General features: G+C 44.1%; 2 protein-coding genes across 3 annotated transcripts in view; one reads left to right on the top strand and one right to left on the bottom strand.

Moving 5' to 3' along the window:
* LOC140206138 (syntaxin-6-like) overlaps window positions 1–5567 on the bottom strand; it is a 37666-nt gene extending 32099 nt beyond the window's left edge. For both annotated transcript variants that reach the window (XM_072274351.1, XM_072274353.1), the window contains exons 1-2: window positions 5415–5567; window positions 4639–4808 (exon numbers count right to left, since the gene is read on the bottom strand). In XM_072274351.1, coding sequence (XP_072130452.1) covers window positions 4639–4808; window positions 5415–5449 — 205 coding nt within the window. In that variant the 5' untranslated portion in view covers window positions 5450–5567. The remainder of the gene's footprint in view (window positions 1–4638; window positions 4809–5414) is intronic.
* Window positions 5568–19936: 14369 nt separating this feature from the next.
* On the top strand, window positions 19937–21467 carry ier5 (immediate early response 5). Its single transcript, XM_072274762.1, has one exon. The coding sequence runs from the start codon at window positions 20136–20138 to the stop codon at window positions 20895–20897; it is 762 nt and encodes a 253-aa protein (XP_072130863.1). The 5' UTR covers window positions 19937–20135; the 3' UTR covers window positions 20898–21467.
* The last annotated feature ends 252 nt before the right edge of the window (window positions 21468–21719 follow it).

The raw sequence follows: 21719 nt of genomic DNA, 5'->3' as shown, positions 1-21719 counted from the left end.
CTTCCTATTCCTGACTTCTACCCATACTGACTCAAAGAGGATTCTGCTACATTACCCCCCACCTTTCCGTAGCTGTAATAGTATCCCTGACCAGTAATTCCACCCCTCCTCCCCTCCCCCCCCATCCCTTTTAAAACACTGAAATCCAGGAATATTGAGAATCCATTCCTGCCCTGGTGCCAGCCAATTCTCTGTAATGGTCACTACATCATAATTCCACGTATGTATCCAAGCTCTCAGTTCATCAGCTTTGTTCCTGATGCCTCTTGCACTTTAGCCCTTCTACCTTACTACCTTTACACCCTTTATTCTGCTTCTCTTTCCTCAAAGCCTCTTTATATGTTAGATCTGGCTTTACTCCATGCACTTCTTCCACTGCTCTATTGCTCTGGGTCCCATCCCCCTTGCAAATTAGTTTAAACCCTCCTGAACCATGCTAGCAAACCTACCTGCAAGGATATTGCTCCCCCTCGATAAAGAGAATCAAATTAAATTAAAAATTATACTTGCTCATTTATTTATTGAGAAAAATTATCCAATATTACATGTATTTGTTGGAAAAAGTAAGCGAACCTCTGAAGTAATGCCTTCTACAAAATCTATTTGGAGTCAGCTGTTTCAATCAATAAAATGAGATTGGAGGTGTGGGTTGTAGAGCTGCCCTGCCCTATTGAAGAGACACACAAAGTCAGGCTATTGACAGAGCCCGCTCTTCTCAAGAAATATCTGTTTATGTGCACCATGCCTCAATCAAAACAACTTTCAGAGGATGTTAATAGAATTGTACATTTATAGCTGGAAAAGGCTACAAGAGCATTTTGAAAGACCTGAATGTTCATCAGTCCACAGCAAGAGAAATTGTCTACAAATGGAGGAAACTCAGTACAGTTGCTACTCTCCCTAGGAGTGGGCATCCTACAAAGATCACACCAAGAGCACAATGTACAATACTGAAGTAGGTGAGAAGGAACCGAAAGGTAACAGCAAAAGACCTGCAAAATTCTTGAGAACTTACTAAAGTATCTGTTTGTGCATCCACTATAAGAAAAACACATAACAAGACTAGTGTTCATGGAAGGACACTACAGAGGAAACCACTGCTCTTGGCAAAAAAACACTGCTGCACATCTGAAGTTTGCAAAAGACCACTTGGATGTTCTATAACGCTTCTGGGACAATGTTCTGTGGACAGATGAAACAGAAGTTGAACTTTTGGCAGAAATGCTCATTGCTATGTTTGGAGAAAAAAAGGCACTGCACACAAACACCAACACCATAACCTCATCCCAACTGTGAAACATGGTGGAAGGAGCAACATGGTTTGGGCTACTTTGCTGCCTCAGGGCTTGGACAGCTTGCAATCATCGAGGGGACAACGAATTCAAAATTGTATCAAGATATTTTACAGGAGAATGTCAGAGTAGCAGTCCATCACCTGAAGCGTAATAGAAGTTGGATAATGCAACAAGAAAATAATCCAAAAGACAACAGTAAATAAACAACAGAATGGTTTAAGAAGAAGAAAATTTATAATTTGGAAGGCCAAATCAAAGTCCTGACCTTAATCCTATAGAAACGTTGTGGAAGGACCTGAAACAAGAACTTCATGCAAAAAAGCCCACCATCATCCCAGAGTTGAAGCAGTTTTGTAATGAAGAATGGCCTACAATTCCTCCAAGCCGATGTGCATGACTGATCAACAGTTACTGGAAGCGTTTGGTTGAAGTTATTGCTGAACAACGGGATCACACCAGTTACTGAAAGCAAAAGCTCACATACTTTTTTCAACACATACATGTAATATTGGGTCATTTTTCTCAATAACTAAATGAACAAGTATAATGTTTTGTGTTATTTATTTAATTGGCTTCTCTTTATCTAGTTTTCCGACTTATGTGAAGACCTAATCACATTTTAGGTCATACTTAGCAGAAGTAGAGAAAATTATACAGGGTTCACAAACTTTCTAGCACTACGGTATACTACAATACTGTGCTTAAGCCATTTGCATAGTACTATAGTAATTTTTCGTATTGCACTGTACTGATGCAGCGACAAAAAACAAATTTCATGGCATCCGTGAATGATGAAAAACCTGATTCTGATATGGATCTCTATTGTGGACTGAGTGGGAAGGGGGCAGGCAGATGGAAATCATGTTTGGGAGAAGGGGAAGGGAGTGGGGAACACCAGAAAGATATTCTGTAATGATCAATAAAACAATTGTATGGAATCAAATGACCTTGCCTGGTGTTTCAAACTTGGGTGTATCTGCACTCTCTGCCACCTGTCCCACATCCCATCCATAGCACTCCACCCTCACCATTCCCAACATCCTTTGCTCCCACCAGATTTTAAACTCAATCTCCACTCTACATTTATAAAGTCTTAAGTTCCCTAGCTATAAAATATATATGTCAGACTTTTGCACAGTACAAATACTGTGAAGATCTATGAAAATGTTCACAGTGTTGGAAAAATTAATTTATACTATAATTGGCTGAGGTTAGTTTGTTTTGGGAAAGAGACAAATGAGATGCTTTCTTATTTGTTCATGAGATGCAAAGGTACTGCCACCATAGCATTTACTATCCATCCCAATCTACCTCTGAAATGAGAAAATAGTCCAGAGACAACCATATTTATGGGCCTGGGGTAAGAATAAACCAGATTATTCTTTTTCTTTCAATAGCAATCTAATTATCAGACTTTTTTTTCCATCCGCCTGCTGCGAAGGGACTTATGCCAATTCAGTAACTTGAATGATAATAGCCTTACTTAAACTTAAGTTATTTAACAATATAGGACACCCAGGTGGCATCAACAGTAAGGGCTGTGCAGAATGCTTAACAACGAGAGGACATACAGTACTGTACAAGTCTTAGGCACATACAGCTGGGATGCCTAGGACATTTGCATAGTAGTGCAATGTGGAGTGGAGCGTGAGTTTATAAATCTGCCGGGAGCAAAAAGTGTTGGGAATGGTGAGGGTGGAGTGTGTGGGAGGGGTGTGGGACAGGTGGCAGGGAAGGAGTGCAGACACATCCACCCCTGAAACACCAAGCAAGGTCATCTGATTCTAAACAATTGGTTTATTGATCATTACAGAATGTCCCTCTGGTGCTTCCCACTCCCTTTCCCTTTTCCCAACTATGATGCCCTCAATCACCTGCCCCCCCACTCCCCGTGACCAATAGAGATGCATATCAGAATCAGGGTCATTATTGAATTGAATTGACTTTATTTCTTACATCTTTCACATACATGAGTAAAAATCTTTACATTATGTCTCCATCTAAATGTGTAATGTGCAAACTTAGTAATTTATAATAAATTTCTATTTTCAATTGTTCTCAGTCAATGCAACATGGTCCAGGCTTTTATGCTGTGGTACCGTTTCCCGGATGGTAGCAGCTGGAATAGATTGTGATTGGGGTAACTCGGGTCCCCAATGACCCTACACACCTTTTTACATACCTGTCTTTGTAAATGTCCTGAATCATGGGAAGTTCAAAACTATAAATGCACTGGGCTGCCCGCACCACTCTCTGCAAAATTCTGTGATTAAGGGAGTAACAGTTCCCATACCAGGCAGTGATGCAGCTCTCAATTGTGCTCCTGTAGAAAGTTCTTAGGATTTGGGGGCCCATGCCGAACTTCCTCAACCGTCTGAGGTGGAGGTGCTGTTGTGCCTTTTTCACCACACAGCTGGTGTGTACAGACCACGAGGTCCTCGGTGATGTGGATGCTGAGGAATTTAGAGCTGTTTACCCTCTCACCCCCATCTCCATTCCTCCTGTAATCCACAACCAGCTCCTTTGTTTTGTGACATTGAGGGAGAGGTTGTTTTCTTGACACCACTGTTTCAGAGAGATGACTTCTTCCCTGTAGGCCACCTCGTTATTGTTTGAGATTAGGCTGATCAATGTAGTGTCGTCTCTTCTTAATTAGCAGATTAAAGCTGTCATGGGTATACAGGGAGTAAAGGAGGGAACTTATTAGCATTTACTTGTATATCTCATGAATTTTTTTTTTGCAGCTGTACTGTGCAATGCATAAAATTAGCACCGTATTGTGCAAAAGTCTTCAGCACCCTAGCTATATAATTTTTGTACAGTATTGTAGTTTTGAAGTAAATGGTGGAACTAGTGCACAATCTAGGAAAAAAAATTAACTCAGAGCTTGGTTACCTTCCTTATCCAAAGAGAAACTCTTAGCACATACGAAATATTCTTGGATTTGCATTTGATGCAATGTCATCTACAGGTTAAAAACTGAGAAGAGGAATTCACTGAAATGGCAATTTTTTTCCCCAGCTGAATGGAAATCACAAAGCTATAAATTTCTGAGATGTTTCAATGAATTATAAACTATAGTGAAAATCTTGCTACCTGAAATCATTTGCATTTCTGTGGCAAGTTACATCAGCAGCCTTTGAAGAGGCTTTGACAGGCAACAACTCCATGGACCTTAGGGCAGGGGTTCCCAACCTGGGGTCTATGGTAGGAACACATGGATTTGACACAAACACTCTTACTGGTCATTAGCAGATTTAGTTAATTAATCAAAACTGACAGAATGATGTTATAAGTGACTAAAGGGAATATCAAAAACAATACACCTGCAGTTAAAGGATATTAATGGTCTCATCAAGATCCTCCAAGTCCCACTCAATACTACGAAGACTGTTCCTCAGCTCATTGGTTGTCCAGTCACACTCTTCCTTGCTGGCTGAAGAGGGATCAGTAAGGAGTTCAGTCCATCGTTGGTACAGTCCTTGGGACGTATTCACTGCTTTTTGTACCTCACTGCAAGGATACATTAGTAAACTGATACGTTTTGGCACCTATCAAACAGTAAAGTCTACATAAGGGGAGAGGAGTCCATGGGAGAGGGAGATGGGGCATTTGAGGGGAGGGAGGATTTCGGGGAAATTTAGGTGGAGAGTTGAGTACATTGGCAGGGAAAAGACTGTCAGGAGAAGGAGACTGGCTAGGAAGAAACTATTTGGGGAGGGTGGGGAAGTTGGGAGAGATGTGAACTGTCAGGGGAGAGCTGTTGGGAATGAGGGCACTTTCGGAGTGGACTAGGGGAGAAGGGGGTGCTAGGGCGTCACGGGGGTGGGTTGATCACGGGGGAATGGATAAAAGGGGAGGGGATCACAGGCGGGGTGCGGTGGGGGAGGGTATCAGCGACAATCACGGTGTGAGGGTGTGGATCGCGGTGTTGGACGGGTAGGAGATTACCGATGAAGGATATCACGAAGGGAGCGATGGTGTGAGGAAACGGATTGTTGCGGGAGAAGGAAGGTTGGGATTGTTGTGGGTAGGGACGTGGTTAGGGATGAAGGACGGGTGCTGGGGTCTTTGAGGCCGGTTCGAGCTCCATCCGCTTCAGCAGACGGCGTTGCTAACCCTTTCACAACGAAGAAGGGATCTTCCAACGACATGTCGACGACTGATGGCCGGGCTCCGCCTCTCCCACGGCCGATCTCCGCTCAGTACTTGCCCGTCGGCACCATCTTGCCACCTCCGGCCGCCAACAAGCACTACCGGGTCAGAGGGTGCGCGTTGCCCTGGTTACGAGGGGAAGCGCCCTCCGATTGGCCTGCCGCAGTCCTTTTCCAACCTCACTCCTTCCGAAGCTCTGCTCTCCATTCCGTCCACGCTAATCCTAAACTCACCATCAAACCCGCAGATAAGGGAGGTGCTGTCCTGATCCCTACCTAGCGGAGGCCCAACGTCAACTCTCCTCCCTCTCGAACAGGACTCCACTAAGGAACAGCAAGCCATCGTCGCCCACACCATCGCCAACCTTATTGACTCTGGGGATCTCCCATCCATCGCCACCAACCTCATAGTTCCCGCAGACTGCACCTCCTGTTTCTACCTCCCCGCTTGTCCAGGTAGAACCATTGTTTCAGCTTGTTCCTGCCCCACTGAACTCATATCGGCTTACCTCGACTCTGTTTTATCCCCCTTGGTTCTGACCCTCCCTAGCTGTGACACCTCACACGCTCTTGATCTTTTCAAGGATTTCAAGTTCCCGGGCCCCCATCATCTCATTTTTACTATGGATGTCCAGTCCCTAATCACCTCCATCCCCCTGTAGGAAGGCCTCAAAGCTCTCCGTTTTTTTTCCCTGGACACCAGACCGAACCAGTTCCCCTCCACCACCACTCTCCTTCACCTAGCGGAATTTGTCCTCACTCTCAATATTTTCTCCGTTGGTTCTTCCACTTCCTTCTAACAAAAGATGTAGCCATGGGCACTCACATGGGTCCCTGCTATGCCTGTCTGTTCGTTGGCTACGTGGAACAGTCTGTGTCCCAAGCCTGCACTGGTGATCGTCCTGTACTTTTCCTGCGCTACATTGGTGCTGTTTCCTGCATCCGTGCCGAACTCGTCGCCTTCATCCACTTTGCCTTCAACTTACATTCTGCCCTCAAATTTACCTGGTCTATTTCTGACACCTCCCGCCCCTTTCTCGATCTTACTGTCCCTATCTCCGGAGACAGCGTATCCATTTGATATCTACTGCAAACCCATGGACTCTCACAGCTACCTAGACTACACTTCATCCCACCCTACTACGCCATCCCCTTTTCTCAATTCCTCCGTCTCCGCCGCATCTGCTCTCCGGACGAGGCTTTTCATTCTGGAACGAAGGATATGTCTTCCTTTTTCAAAGAAAGGGGCTTCCCTTCCTCCATCGTCCACGCTGCCCTCAACCGTAACTCATCCATTTCACGCATGTCTGCTCTTACCCCATCATCCCGCCACCCTACCAGGGATGGGGTTCCTCTTGTCCTCACCTACCAGCCTCCGCGTCCAGCACATAATTCTCCGAAACTTCCGCCACCTCTAACAGGCTCCCACCACCAAGCACATATTTCCCTGCCCCCTCACTTTGTGCTTTCGGCAAAGATCGTTCCCTATGCGACTCCCTCGTCCATTCGTCCCTCCCCACTGATTTTCCTCTTGTTACCCTTGCAAGCGGAACAAGTGCCCCTACACCTCCTCCTTCACTACCATCCAGGGCCCTAAACAGTCCCTCCAGGCAAGGCGACACTTGACTGTTGGCGGATTTGACTCTGTGGCCGGTGTTCCCGGTGTGGCCTCCTGTACATCAGTGAGACCCGACATAGATTGGGAGACCGCTTCGTCGAGCATCTACGCTCCGTTCGCCAGAACAAGCGAGATCACCCAGTGGTCACCCATTTTAATTCTACTTCTCATTCCCATTCCGATATGTCCATCCATGGCCTTCTCCACTGTCGTGATGAGGCCACACTTAGGCACAAACCATTATATTCCGTCTGGGTAGCCTACAACCTGACGGCATGAATATCGATTTCTCGAACTTTCGGTAATGCTCCCCGCCTCCCCACCTCATCTCACTAATCAACCTCCCAGCTCTTTATTTCATCCCTCCTCCTCTTCCAGGTTTCATCTATCACCTGATGGTTCTCTCTCCCTCTTAAATCTACTCAGCTTCCTTTTTCTTCAGTCCTGCCGAAGGCTTTCAGCCCGAAACGTCGGCTGTACTTTTTTCTCCATAGATGCTGCCTGACCTGCTGAGTTCCTCCAGTATCTGGTGTGTGTTGCTTGGATTTCCAGCATCTGCAGATTTTCTCTTGATTGCAGACCTATTCCTCTGTCGTTAACAAGCCTTTTCCCTCTCCATGACCCTGTGATCAACACCGTAACGGCGTGTCTTTGTGGGGGGTTCTTCAAATCATTCAACAGAAGCGGATTGAATATATAATTCCTCCTTGTCCTGCTAATGTTGGTACAATTTTTCAAAGAACCCAAACAAATTTCTGTAAGTATCTCTATCCTCCCAACTTTTACCAATCAGCTATTCCCCCATATAAAATATAGAACAGTACAGCACCTTTTGTCCTCTATCTTTTGCTGAACTAATTAATTAAACACCTACGTAAATGAAAGCACTTCTTGCTACACGTGGTGTATTCTCTGCACATTCACGGGCCAGTCTAGGAACTATTTAAATACCTCCATCTTATCTGCCTCCACTAATGTCCTTGATGGTGCCAGGTATCCACCGCTCACTGTGTAAAAAAAACACTTGTCACCACACATTTCCTTTAAACTTACTGCGTGTCCTCTAGTATTATACATTTTCACCCATTTCAAATATTTTTTCTCACTAATACTAAAAGCATTAAAAATGAGATTAAAAACATATGGTTGTAAATCTTTTAATGTTTAAGGTTTTGAAATCCAGAGTAGGGATAGAATCTTTTCATTCAGAAACTGATTGTGCTTTCAGGGTAATTACAATGAGTAAACAGAGAAGGCAGGTACTCTTGCTATGGACAGTGATTGCATTTGTGTGTATTTGTGTGTGTGTGTGTAGAACAACATCTAATTATGAGGGGTGATTGACATGTTCGTGACCTAAGGTAGAAGGAGTCAATTTTAGAAAACCTAGCACATTTATTTTTCAACATAGTCCCCTCCTACATTTACACACTTAGTCCAGCGGTTGTGGAGCATACGGATCTTGGACCTCCAGAAAGTGTCCACAGCAGGGTGATTGATAAGTTCGTGGCCTAATATAGAAGGAGATGAGTTATACAGCTCTCGTTACATGCACATTCAGGTCAACTCTTTCAGTGATTATGCAGAAAGGTTGAAGTTGATAATCCACCTCCTTCTACCTTAGGCCACAAACTTATCAATCACCCCTCGTACAAAAACTACTGCCCGCTAGCAGTGACCTCGATTGACTCCTGTAGAATACAGCACAGGAACAGGCCCTTTGGCCTACAATATTATGCTGAAATAAATAAATTAGTAATCAAGTGCCCAACTAAACTAATACCTTCTGCCTACACAACATCCATGTCTTTCCACTTCCGGTCTATTTGTGTGCCTATCTAAGAGCTTCTTGAACATCTCTTAATGATTTAGCCTTCTCCCCACCCCAGGCAGCACATTCCAGGCACCCACCACTCTCTGTGTAAACACAAACATATCTCATTTTAACTTAACTCCTCTCATCTTAAATGCATGACCTCTGGTATTAGCCATTTCAACCCAGGGAAAAGATAGAGGCTTTCAACTGCATCTCTGCCTCCCATAATTTTTTAAGTCTTTTTCCAATCTCTCCTCAGCCTCTGGTGCTCCAGATAAAACAACCCATGTTTGTCTAACCTCTCGTTATAGTACCTGCCCTCTAATCCTGCCAGCATCCTCATAAACCTCTCTTCATAAACCTTGACATCCTTCCAATAATGAGGCAAAAAGCTGAATGCAAAACTCCAGATGAGGTCTAGCTAGAGGTTTATAAAGCTGCATCACAAGTTCTGACTAATTCAGTTCATTGAATATGCCATATCACTTGTTTACCACTTCATCAATTTGTGTAGTCATTCTCAGGGAGCTCTGGGCTGAGAACCTAAGATTCCTCTGCACATTAACTCTGTTAAGGGTCTTGCTTTTAACAATGTCCTGTTCCTTTACATTTGTTCCCCTAAGTGCAACACTTCTCATTCCGTCAGATTAAACTCCACCTGCCATTTCTCCACCTACATCTACAACTGATCTATAACCCGTTGTATTCTTTCCCAGCTTCTGTGCTATCCATGATCCACCAGTCTTGTATTGTCTGCAAACTTACTAACCCATCCATTTAAGTTTTCATCCAGGTAATTTATCTATATCACAAACAGCAGAGGTTCCTGTGGAACACCATTAGTCACAGACCTCCAGCTGGATAAGTCACATCATCTATACCCATCAACAAAGAGCAAGCCAATTCTGAACCCAAATGGCCAAGTCATTGCCCCACATAAAGCCATGGTGTCTGTCCTTAATTAGGCGGCGATTTTCCAAATATCATTAATCCCATCAAGTTCAAATTCAGTTTATTGTAATCCAACTGTGCACACGCATACTGCCAAACAACATTGCTCCGGACCAAGGTGCACAATACACACACACAAAATGCATAAAGTAATATTACCACAAATAAATTAACAAATAAGAAGTGCAAACAACAGGAATTCTGCAGATGCTGGAAATTCAAGCAACACACATCAAAGTTGCTGGTGAACGCAGCAGGCCAGGCAGCATCTCTAGGAAGAGGTGCAGTCCACGTTTCAGGCCGAGACCCTTCGTCAGGACTAACTGAAGGAAGAGTTAGTAAGGGATTTGAAAGTGGGAGGGGGAGGGGGAGATCCAAAATGACAGGAGAAGACAGGAGGGGGAGGGATAGAGACAAGAGCTGGACAGGCGATAGGCAAAAGGGGATACGAGAGGATCATGGGACAGGAGGTCTGGGAAGAAAGACAAGGGGGGGGACCCAGAGGGTGGGCAAGAGGTATATTCAGAGGGACAGAGGGAGAAAAAGGAGGGTGAGAGAAAGAATGTGTGCATAAAAATAAGTAACAGATGGGGTACGAGGGGGAGGTGGGGTCTTAGCGGAAGTTAGAGAAGTCGATGTTCATGCCATCAGGTTGGAGGCTACCCAGACGGAATATAAGGTGGTGTTCCTCCACCCTGAGTGTGGCTTCATCTTTACAGTAGAGGAGGCCGTGGATAGACATCAGAATGGGAATGGATAAATAAGAAGTGCACTTATGATACAAGTTAAGAAGTAAACAGTAAAACACTACTGGCACTTCATACATGATAAAACCTGGGCAATGGCAGAGAGTTCAGTAGTCTTACTGACAAGACAGTATACAGAGAGGAGGTATAGTGGCTGGTAGAACAGTACAAGTACAACAACTTCGGCTTCAACATGGACAAGACCAAAGAATTGATTGTGGATTTTGGAAAGATGCAGGCTGGCCACTTTTCACTGCACATACACAGAAGAAGCTGTTTTCCATACTAACAGTTGTTATCCTAACGCTACGGTACCTCCTGTCTGATGGTAGGGGGTCAAAAAGATTATGGGACAGATGTGAGGAATCACTGACAGAGCCAAGGGCCCTGTGTATGCAGTGTTCTGGATAAATATCTGTGTTGGGTGGATGATTCTCTCAGCAGTCCTCATGATCCTTTGTAGGAACTTGTGGTCAGATGCCTTGTAATTCCTGTACCAGACAGTGATACAGCTGGTCAGGACACTCTCAGTGGTGCTCCTGTAAAAATTGTTTAGAATGGGGCAGGGGAGGGAGCCTTGCTCACCTCCATCTCCTCAAGAAGTGGAGATGCATCTGTGCTTTCTTGACCAAAGAAGTGGTGTTGAGGACCAGGTGATAATGTTCGTTATGTGCACTGTCAGAAACTTGGTGCTCCTAACTCTTTCCATGGAGGAACCATGCATGTGCAGGGAGAAGTGGTCAGCCTGCATCTTCCTGAAATTCACAATCATCGCTTTGATCTTGTCCATGTTGAAACTCAAGTTGTTGTACTCACAGCATTCTACCAGCCACTCTACCTCCTCTCTGTACACTGCCTCATCATCATTGTTGATAAGGCCAACCACTACAGTGTCATTAGTGAACCTGATGATTTGGTTTGAGCTGGATCTATCACTACAGTTGTGTGTCAGCAGCATGAACAGCAGTGCTGGTGCAGGAGTCGTTGGTGCTCAGCATGATGGAAATAGAGATGTTTCCGCTAACATGTACTGACAGTATCCTGTCAAGAAGTCCAAGATCCAGTTACAGAGAGTGATGTTAAGACCTAACAAGGTCAGTTTATCCAGCAGCTTCTGAGAAATTATCGTATTAAATGCTGAGCTAAAGTCAATACTGGCTATGAGGCACTATTTTCCAGGTGGGACAAGACAGAGTGGAGTGCAGAGGCTATGGCATCATCAGTGGACCAATTAGAGTGATAGGACATCTAGAAAGGACCCAATGTAGCAGAGAGATGGGGTTTAATACGATCCATAACCAATCGCTCAAAGCATTTCATTATTGTTGCGGGTAATGCCACTGGGCGATAGTTGTTGAAATAGGTTACTGTCACCCTCTCGGACACCAGGACGATGGTGGCCACCTTGAAACCTGAGAGGACAGTGGGCTATTCCAGACAGATGTTGAAGGTATCTGTTAGAACCTCTGTTAACATTGCTGCACAGTACGTCAGCAACAGACCAGGGTATGTTATCAGACCCTGCAGCTTTACCTGGCTAGGGTTTTCCTCACATCAGATGTGGCCAGAGTTTCTGCTGTTTGGGGGAAAGGAGGCCTTCCTCGCTGGCACATCATTCTGCCCATCAGACCGAGTGTAAAAGACGTTCAGACTATCAGGAAGAAAGACGCATTGTCCATAAGACCATAAGATACAGGAGCAGAAGTAGGCATCCAGCCCATTGAGTCTGCTCCATCATTCAATCATGGGCTGATCCAATTTTTCCAGTCATTCCCACTCCCCTACCTTCACCCCATACCCTTTGATGCCCTGGCTAATCAAGAACCTATCTATCTCTGCCTTAAATAAATCCAATGACTTGGCCTCCACAGCTGCTCGTGGTAACAAATTCCACAGATTTACCACTCTCTAACTAAAGTAATTTCTCCGCATCTCAGTTCTAAATGGATGTCCTTCATTATCATTGATGCACAGGGTGGACGCGGTCCATTATGGTCTGAATTCCTTACCACATTATGCTTCATATCTCTGGTGTTCCAAAAATGGTTGTATATTCTCTGTGAATAATCTCATTTTGTCTTCCTGATGGTGTAGGAAAATGCAGATCCTGCTGACCTCAGAGCCGTCTTATCCCCCAATCAAAGGTAGCATTCCAATCTTTCAGCCGTGCCTGTATCTCTGCTGTCAGCCATGACTTCTAAATTACCCTCACAGAGATGTGTTTAATAATGACAATGTCTTCAATGCTTTTCTCCACATGGCCAGTCACAGATCTTGCATATTCATCGTTGTCAATGTGATGGTCCTAATAATTCTCCTCAGTTACTTCCCTACCACTGACATGAGACTCAGCAGAATCAGAATCAGATTCAGAATCAGGTTTGTTATCACCAGCATGTGTTGTGAAATTTGTTAACTTAGCAGCAGCAGCTCAATGCGATACATAACGCAGGAGAACAAAGAATAATAATAATAATAAATAAATAAATAAATAAATAAATAAACCAATTACAGCATACGTATATTGAATAGATTAGAAATCACGCAAAAAACAGAAATAATATATGTTCAAAAGGTGAGGTAGTGTTCATGGGTTCAATGTCCATTTAGGAATTGGATAGCAGAGTGGAAGAAGCTGTTCCTGAATCACTGAGTGTGTGTCTTCAGGCTTCTGTACCTGATGGTAGCAGTGAGACAAGGGCATGCCCTGGGTGCTGAAGGTCCTTAATAATGGACGCTGCCTTTCTGAGACACTGCTTCTTGAAGATGTCCTGTGTAATTTGTAGGCGAGTATCCAAGATGGAGCCAACCAAATTTACAACTCCCTACAGCTTCTTTCGGTCCTGTGCACCAGTCCCCAGTGTTATCCCCGTTTCTTTTCTAAACAATAGAACAGCATTAGCTACTCACCAGTCCTCTGGGACCTCACCTGTGGCTAGAGTAGAGATGAAGATATTGGTCAAGACCCCAGCAACCTCATCCTCTAACTCTCTCAATAATTTGAAGTGTATCCCATATACCCTGAGGATTCATCTACCTTGTGACCCTACATAACTCTTTCTTTATCCCAAAATGCCCTTATAAATTAGTATGCCTCACACTGATTTCTCTCTCCTCCATGTCCTTTTCTTCGGTAATTGCTGATGGTAGGACCTCATTTACATCTTCTGCCTCCAAATATATGTTTGACATTTATCCCTGAGTGGTCCTATCTACTCCCTAGTAGATGCTTGCTCTTGATGTATGTATAGAATACCTTGAGGTTCTCTTTAATCCTACTTACCAAGGACTTTTCACTTTCCCAATTTCCCACTTGAGCTCTTTCCTGCCTTCTTTATAATCCTCAAGGGCTATGTTGATTTTAGCTTCCTAAACCTTACACACACCTGAAATAGTTTTGGATTGTCTCAAAGTTAAAAAAGATAAATGTCTTGATAAACCTGGGAACTTAGCTCCCCTTGTAAAGTCAGAAGTAATAAACTTGTGTTATCCTTGATTCAGATTTGAATTTTAAATCCCACCAGAGCAGCATTTCTATATTTAAGAAATACTGCAAATGTATGTTTATTTCTGTCACATAATGATGCAAAACAACTAATTCATGTCTTTATACCAAACAGACTAGATTACAGTACTGCTATGAACTTGTTACTGGTTTTCCATTGCTCACTTCAATTTATCCAGAACACCGCTGGTAGGCCATTTATCCAAAACCAGTGTGAGGGGACATATCACTTCCATTCTTGCTACTCTGCATTGACTTCCTGTATCTTTTAGAATTGATTTTAAAGTTCTCTTACTTGTTTTTAAAGCTTGTAAAGGTCTGCGAGCAGAGTACATCACAGAATCATAAACACAAGAAATTCTGCAGATGCTTAAAACACACAAACTGCTGGAGAAATTCAGCAGGAACTCAGAAGGGGGAGGGGATCCTGTTGTATCTGACTGAGTGACTGGACCTTTCTTATTTTTGAATTTTACCCACATAGACACAGCAGATAAGCCCTCCATTACATCCCCTCTGCGTGCAGCTGTGAAATTGTAGCTGATTGATAGTACAACTCGCCTCCCCTTCACTGTTTTACCTTCTTCTCTATCTTTCCTAAAACATGGAAACCCTGGAATATTAAGCACCATTCCTGTCCCTCTGTCTCTGTTATGGCCACAACATAAGGCCGATTCCATATACTGAATCATGCTTCAAGTTCATCACCCTGACCCGTAATATTCCTATCATTAACGTACACATCCTTCGACTTTTAAACATTTCCAATTTTCTCCATTACCCTGCCCCTGCCTATGATAAGAACGTTCTTCTCAATCTCCCCACTTTCTGACGTGTTGCTGTGGTTCCCATCCCCGACAAGGTAGTTTAAACCTTCCCCAGTAATAGTAGCGTTCCCCTCCAGTTAAAGTGCAGCCTGTCCCAGAAGAGGTTCCAATGATACGATAATTTCAACCCTGCACCATAGGTAAACCTCAGCCACAGGCTTTCCCAGTTAAAAATGAAATTCTTAATGTGTACATTACAATTTAGGATGGCAAAAAAAATAATATTCAGCTGCTGTTGCATATGCGTCAGTGCATAAAGATATTCGCTTCCATTTCCCAAATGCGTTCTGGCACTCCTGCGTTGTAAATAATGGAAAGTTACGCCTTTCAACATTAATCATGACGTAGGGACTACAGAACCCAGCCTCTGGCCTCACATCGTGTTTGTCATTTCGTTAATATTGTCAGGTGATGTGGCGCCAGACAGGATACGCCCAGTTTAGTTTCAACGGATTATACACCTTGATGCACCCCTTGATTATACGCCCCTCTTCCCTGCACACTTCTACCCCCCCCCCCGGCACACACACAAGCAAATCGAAATAAATTGAATAGGTAAACAACAAACAACATAGGTATTGCTTTTTGCCAGAGTTAAAACGGTTGTAGACGGGAATATTAAGACGATCTTCAGCTCTCCAGGACTTTTTTTTAAACAGTGATGCAAGTTAAAAGTTGGTTGACTTCGGCGGCGCCAAGTTTGTAAATTTGCTTTGCGGTAAACTATCCGAAATGAAAAGTACTGTGGCAAAAATTTCAAATCTGATCTCCCGTGTTATCCCGCTCGTTCACGTACCATGAATTTTTGAGCCCAAGTGTTATACTTCGATCAACCTTTTAAAAACTACAATAAATAATTTTATTTTTAATTAATTAAAAATGTTGAATAGGCCCCTCCTCTTCCTTAGCACATGACTGACCGAAACTGACAATAAACATTACATCAGCGGAAATTCCTTATCAAAACACTACTCTTAAAGGGGGGCATCGTGGGTAGAGGGGGAGGGACACACACACGCAGAAGTAAGATTTTTGTTTAGTAGACGGTGTAAAGACCTAACTCGAAGGTAGCTCCTTTATTTTAGAAAGTTAGGAACAGGATGCTCCAGATGCCACTGTCCATAGTCTCATGTGTCTGCAGGAACAGGAACCACTCAGTTAGGCCTTCAAACTATCCACTAGTATCATATCTGATTGCACTTGCAACTTATTTTCCCTCCAATTCCTTTATCTTTCGTTATAAAAATAAGTTAATTCAGATTTAAAATTAACTAATTCCTTTGACAATAGCTCACCAAATTACATTGAGAACCCTTCTACCCACAATGCTGTGCCATACAGTAATTAATTTACAGAGGTGAAGCCCTTCTGCCTTTCACTCCATATCACTCCATTTTCTGCATATTCATGTGCCTATCTCAAAGCCTCTTAAACACCTTTATCATCTGTGTACACCTCCCCCCTCCAGCAACACATTGCTGTATGTAAACATAAACAAAATAAACTTGTGCCACACATCATCTCTGAACTTTCTCTTTTCACCTTAATATGCATGTCCTCTGGTATGATACACTTCAATCCTAGGAAAAAGATACTGGCTTCTGGTAGTCTTATAAAGTCTCCCACAGCTTCTGCTGCTCCAGGGAAAACAAACCCAATTTTTTCAGCCTTTCCTTATCCAGGCAGCATTCTGGACATGATTACATGATCCCTCTCACAATCTCAATGCATTTAAAAAAGCTTTACAACAAAATGAAGTGAATTTTAAGTAAGCTCGCCGTTGCAATGTTGGAAACACAATAGCTAATTTCTACACAGCAAGATCCCAGAAGGTAAGATGATGACAATGGCATTTGCCGAAGCATAAATATTTGCTGGGACACTGGATCAACTTCTAAAAATGTAAAATGCCTCATTCAACTCATGGTAGCCTGGCTTCCAACTCTTTCTCACTACACTTCACGGACCATGTGGTGACAATCAATGGAACATCTTGACTACAGCTTTCCTTATCACCTTTCAAATTTGTGCCTGATTTTCATTCCAATCAGCTTTCTATACGGATCCACCTAGGATGTGTCCTTGACTCCTGTTTATCTACCCTGCTGATCCTTGGTAGCATCATTTGAATTCACACTGTGGGTTCCACTGATGATCCCATTCCATCAGCAGGGCAATCAAGAAGGTCATTTGAACTGTCCAGTCCTTGCCAGTCAAGTCCACTCCCCTTCTATTCTCCCCTCAGCTCCTACATTCCTTTTAGAAAGCTCAGATTGAAACTTTCTTTAACATCTTTATGGGTAAAACCACAATACTTTTTACATCCCTGTGTACCTTTTGCCTGTCATTTTAAATCTATGTCCCCTGATCTATGAATGACCAAGTGTTGGGGCAGTTTCTCTGTATTTTTTGAACCCATCATGATTTTATAATGTGCCCACCAGAGGACACAACCTCAGAATAAATAGATGCACATTTAGAACAGAGATGAGGAGGAATTTCTTTAGCCAGAGAGCGGTGAGTCTGTGGAATTCATTGCCACAAGCAGCAGTGGAGGCCAAGTCATTGGATGTATTTAAGGTGGAGGCTGATAGATTCTTGATTCGTCAGGGCATGGAAGGTTACAGGGAGAAGGCAGGTGATTGGTGCGGAGGGGGAAATGGATCAGCCAGGATGAAATGGCAGAGTAGACTCGATGGGCCAAATGGCATAATTCTGCTCCTATATCTTATGGTTATGGTCTTATGATTTTGTACATTTCTATGAAATCTTATGTCTCCATTTTGGGGAGAAATATCCTCAGACAACTCATTCGACCCAAGAAATCCTCCAACTATTCTCTTTAAATCTTTTTGCACCTTCTCACTCATGATTCGTCCATTACCTGTGTTTCATCACTTGTATTTCTGAAACTCATTTTCAGACGAAGAGTAGTTTCATTCAAATAATATCAAATTGGCTATTGTCTTTTCCATATTTCACAGCCATCTCACTACTTTGGAATTGTCTTGGATTCTGAGTTGAACTTCCGGTTCAGACGAGCCATATTCCCAGGTAGAACTGCACCCACCTCCATCGCAACAACTCTCCCATCCCTGTCTTAGTTCATCTTATGTTGAAACCCTTAACAATATTTCTTATTTCAATCAGTAAACAATTAGCAGGAAGGATGCAGTGGGCCATGCAGCATCTGTGGGAGGAAAGAAATCTTTACGTTCAAAACCCTGCAAAAGATCAGAGAGTGGAGAGGCAAGATAGCCAATGAGATGAGGAGTGGCAGGAAAGAATCCAAGGCGATTGGTGGGGTGGACTGAGGAGGGCTGTAAGATAACAGACAGGTATTACCAAGTAGGGGAGCTGATTGGATGGAGTTGGGAGACAGTAGTGGGTGAATGATGGATTGAGGTAGACAGAGAGAAGAATTAGTTAAAAAAACAAGCAAGGTGGGAGTGTGAAGACGCTAGAGGGAGATAACAAGGATACAAAGCACCACCAGTACTGGATTCCAATAAGTAAAGGAGGTGAGACGGAGAACCATTAGCAACACACACATAATTCATCAAGTCAGAGGGCATCAACAGTCTGAGACCTTTCATCAGGACGGTTGTAATCAGATGGGAGGGGGGTGGTGGGAGGAAAGGAGGAAAGGATAGAAAACCTGTGTGTGAAGTAGGTGGATATAGCCAGTAAGGGAAAGGAGACGAAGCTGGGTGAAGGAGTGGCTGAGAGAAAGGGGATAAAAAAATGGGAGGACAAGAGGATCAGAAATGAGGGAACAACAGAAAGAAGGGGAAAAAAGAAAAATGGGGTGGGGTATCTAAAATTGGAAATCTCAATTATTGTGCATTTGGGATGTAACTTATTTGGCTGTTGCTCCAGATTCCAGCATCTGCAGTCTCACATGACTAAATGATGGTTTACTGGATAAAAAATTATAAGTCTGTGCTCTTCTTCACTTCTTATGTTGTCTTAATATCTGCTTTAAAACACAAATTAAAGCTTTATATTCTACGAATTGTTGCAATTGAGTATCTCAGATGCTCACCAATTATAGAAGAGCTGGAGTTTGCTAAGTGATGTACTTCCTCTCTCTCAGAGAGCTGACACAGCCTTGGGAGAGGCAAAGGGAATCAATGAATTCCAAATGGCTATCTTCCATTTCCTGTTAGTGGATACTTTGGCAGATGGGGGGGGGGGGGGTGTCCTTTGACTGTTAGGAAACCAGGATTGTGGGACTGAGATATAAATAAAATGGGAAGCAACTGTGGTGCTCCACAAATCTATCTCCTCAGCTCACTACTCTACTCCCTGAATCTGACAAGGCCAGATTCTACTGTAATTCCATCTACGAGTTTGCAGATGATACCACAGTAGTGGGTTATAGTGATGAGTTAGAGTACAGAAAGGAAGTAGAGAGTCTAGTGGCATGGTGCCATGACAACTTTCCTCTCAATATCAGCAGAGTGAAAAAGCTGGTCATTGACTTCAGCAAGGGGCAGGTACACATGCATTTGAGGATTTGGCCACTTTGATAGCAGTTCCTGGGTCTCAAATTCTTTTACAGTGGTAAAGATATTACCTCAATGCAAACAAGGAGAGTCAGGATCTTTACTGATTTTTACAGGGTTTGAGTCTATAATTGAAAGTGAGAAGCCACAAAGAAAGATACCCAGTTTGAAATTGAAATTAAACACACAATTATTTTTGGACTGTGTAGCAAACTGAATAATGTCTGTTCCCATAATGGAGACAAACAAACGAAAAAGGGAGGTAATCGCCTTTCTTCTCTTCGGAATTCATTGTATTTTAAGGTGTGCACCTGAAATTCAGTACAATATGCTGAGGAAAATGTAGATCATGCCGCTTTAAGAGCGGTTTGGTGACGGCTCTTATTCAAATAAAGCTGAGGTGGGCCTGCACGCCTATTGGCTGAGATGTGTTGGTCTGCGTTTTCTTTGGAACGCCTGTGGCGATGGTGATTGGACAGTGCTGAGTCGGCTGGGCGGTATAAAGTACTGCTATTTTTAAACGGTTACTATTATCCCGAAGCGGCGCGGTGGTTTTGTGTGGCGGGGAGGTAGAGCTGGCAAGCTCCTTGCTGGTACCAGTTAGTCGGGGGAAAATCCCTCATCCAACTGCACGTAGCTTCCCACTGGGTGGTTTGTCTGCTTCTTTGGCAAATCCCCGTTCGATTCCCGGGAGTGAAAGTTTGTGAGCCGGATCATGGAGTTTAAGGTGGAGGCGCACCGCATTATGACCATCTCCCTCGGCAAGATCTACTCGTCCCGGGTCCAGCGCGGTGGCATCAAACTACACAAGAACTTGCTGGTGTCGTTGGTGCTCAGGAGCGCCCGGCAGGTCTACCTGAACGAGCAGGAAGAGTCCTACCTACGGGCGCAAGGCCAGTTCCAGCCGGTGGCGGCGGCGGCGGCGATGGGCGGCCAGCAGCCTACTAGCTGGGCCGAGATGGAGGCGAGGATTGCTGGCGAGGGCCTCGGGGAACACGGGCCTGCCCGGGCGGAGGCGGCGGAAAGGACTGAACCTCAAGAACAGGCGCCAAGTTGGGCGGAGGCGGAAAGGACTTTATGCCCGCCCTCCAATGAGCAAGGGTCGGAGACAAAGGCCCCGCAGGAACAGCGTGTTCCCCGCCAGCCCCCTGCGACTTGTACCCAGCAGCTGGAGGCTAGGGGGACTCGAGAGCTGGGCTGCGTCCGTAAAAAGAGGAGCGGAGAGCAAGGGGAGGCCGAGCCTGAAAGTCTGTTCAAAAGGCCCAGAACCGAGAAGCATTTGATCATCTCGACTGCCACCCCACAAGAGGAAGAGGAAATGGAGACCTCCAATGTCTCCAGCCTCATCAATATCTTCGGCTCCAGTTTCTCAGGGCTCCTGAGTAAGGAGGAGAGTGACGGCGAGAGCGGGCAGATCTGTTGCGATCAAGTACTGGGGAACATGGGTTCCTGGAACAGGGCGATTGTCGCTTTCTGAAAGCTTCGCCCTTTGGGACAGTAGAGATGGAGACCAGGACTTTGTCGGCTTTGACTGGTTCTCATTTCTGGAGCATGTGCCACGACTGGGGAGGTTTGGTTCGTATCATCCTGCACCTCTCAAAAGGCGCCCTCAGCATCACGTGGAGAACAGCTTCATTCACCACCTCTCAATGAGGAAATGGCGAGGATAGGTGGCCTCTGACAGGCGTGTTCAGTCTCGGGTGGAGGACATTTCTTCGAGTTGGGAGTTCCTGTGGATTTTTTTTCTGGTTTAATAGTGCGACCTGGGTAAATGTTGAAAAGGTAGCAAGAGTATTTCAAAGTTTTTCAGTATATCGAAACCAGATGCAACTTGCTGATTAAGTTGCCTTTTTCCCGTCTGTTCTGCGCCCTTTCGCAGATATTAATATGCATTGCATTCGTACTGAGCAGTTTAGATTGCTGTGCGGGTTATTTAACGTCTTTGTTTTATAAAGACATCAAATGTGTTCGATTATCCGTTTTTGTAATACTGTTTTCATTGTATTAATGGTATAATTTACACGAATTAAAAGTTATTTTAATTTAATCTTGGTCTTTTGGCTTGTTTTTACGCGCTGGACCTCGATGGGTTAACTCCGCTGCCGTTGTGCCGGTTGGGGGAGGGGCGTTTCCTTTGTGGCTATTGTTGGGAGGAATGCTTTGGGCTCTTTTAAAGAGACAGTGCTGCTTTTGTCTGTGCTAAGTAGGGTAAAGTTCACCCAGTTCCAACCGCAACTGTATTTTAAACACAGCCACCCGCCCAGAGTTGGCGTGTTTGGCTCTTGAGTGACTTTTGTAT

This window comes from Mobula birostris, chromosome 12 (assembly GCF_030028105.1).
Source record: "Mobula birostris isolate sMobBir1 chromosome 12, sMobBir1.hap1, whole genome shotgun sequence".
NCBI lineage: Eukaryota > Metazoa > Chordata > Chondrichthyes > Myliobatiformes > Myliobatidae > Mobula > Mobula birostris.
The sequence above is the reverse complement of the archived record's forward strand: the minus strand, read 5'-3'. Positions and strand labels throughout refer to the sequence as shown.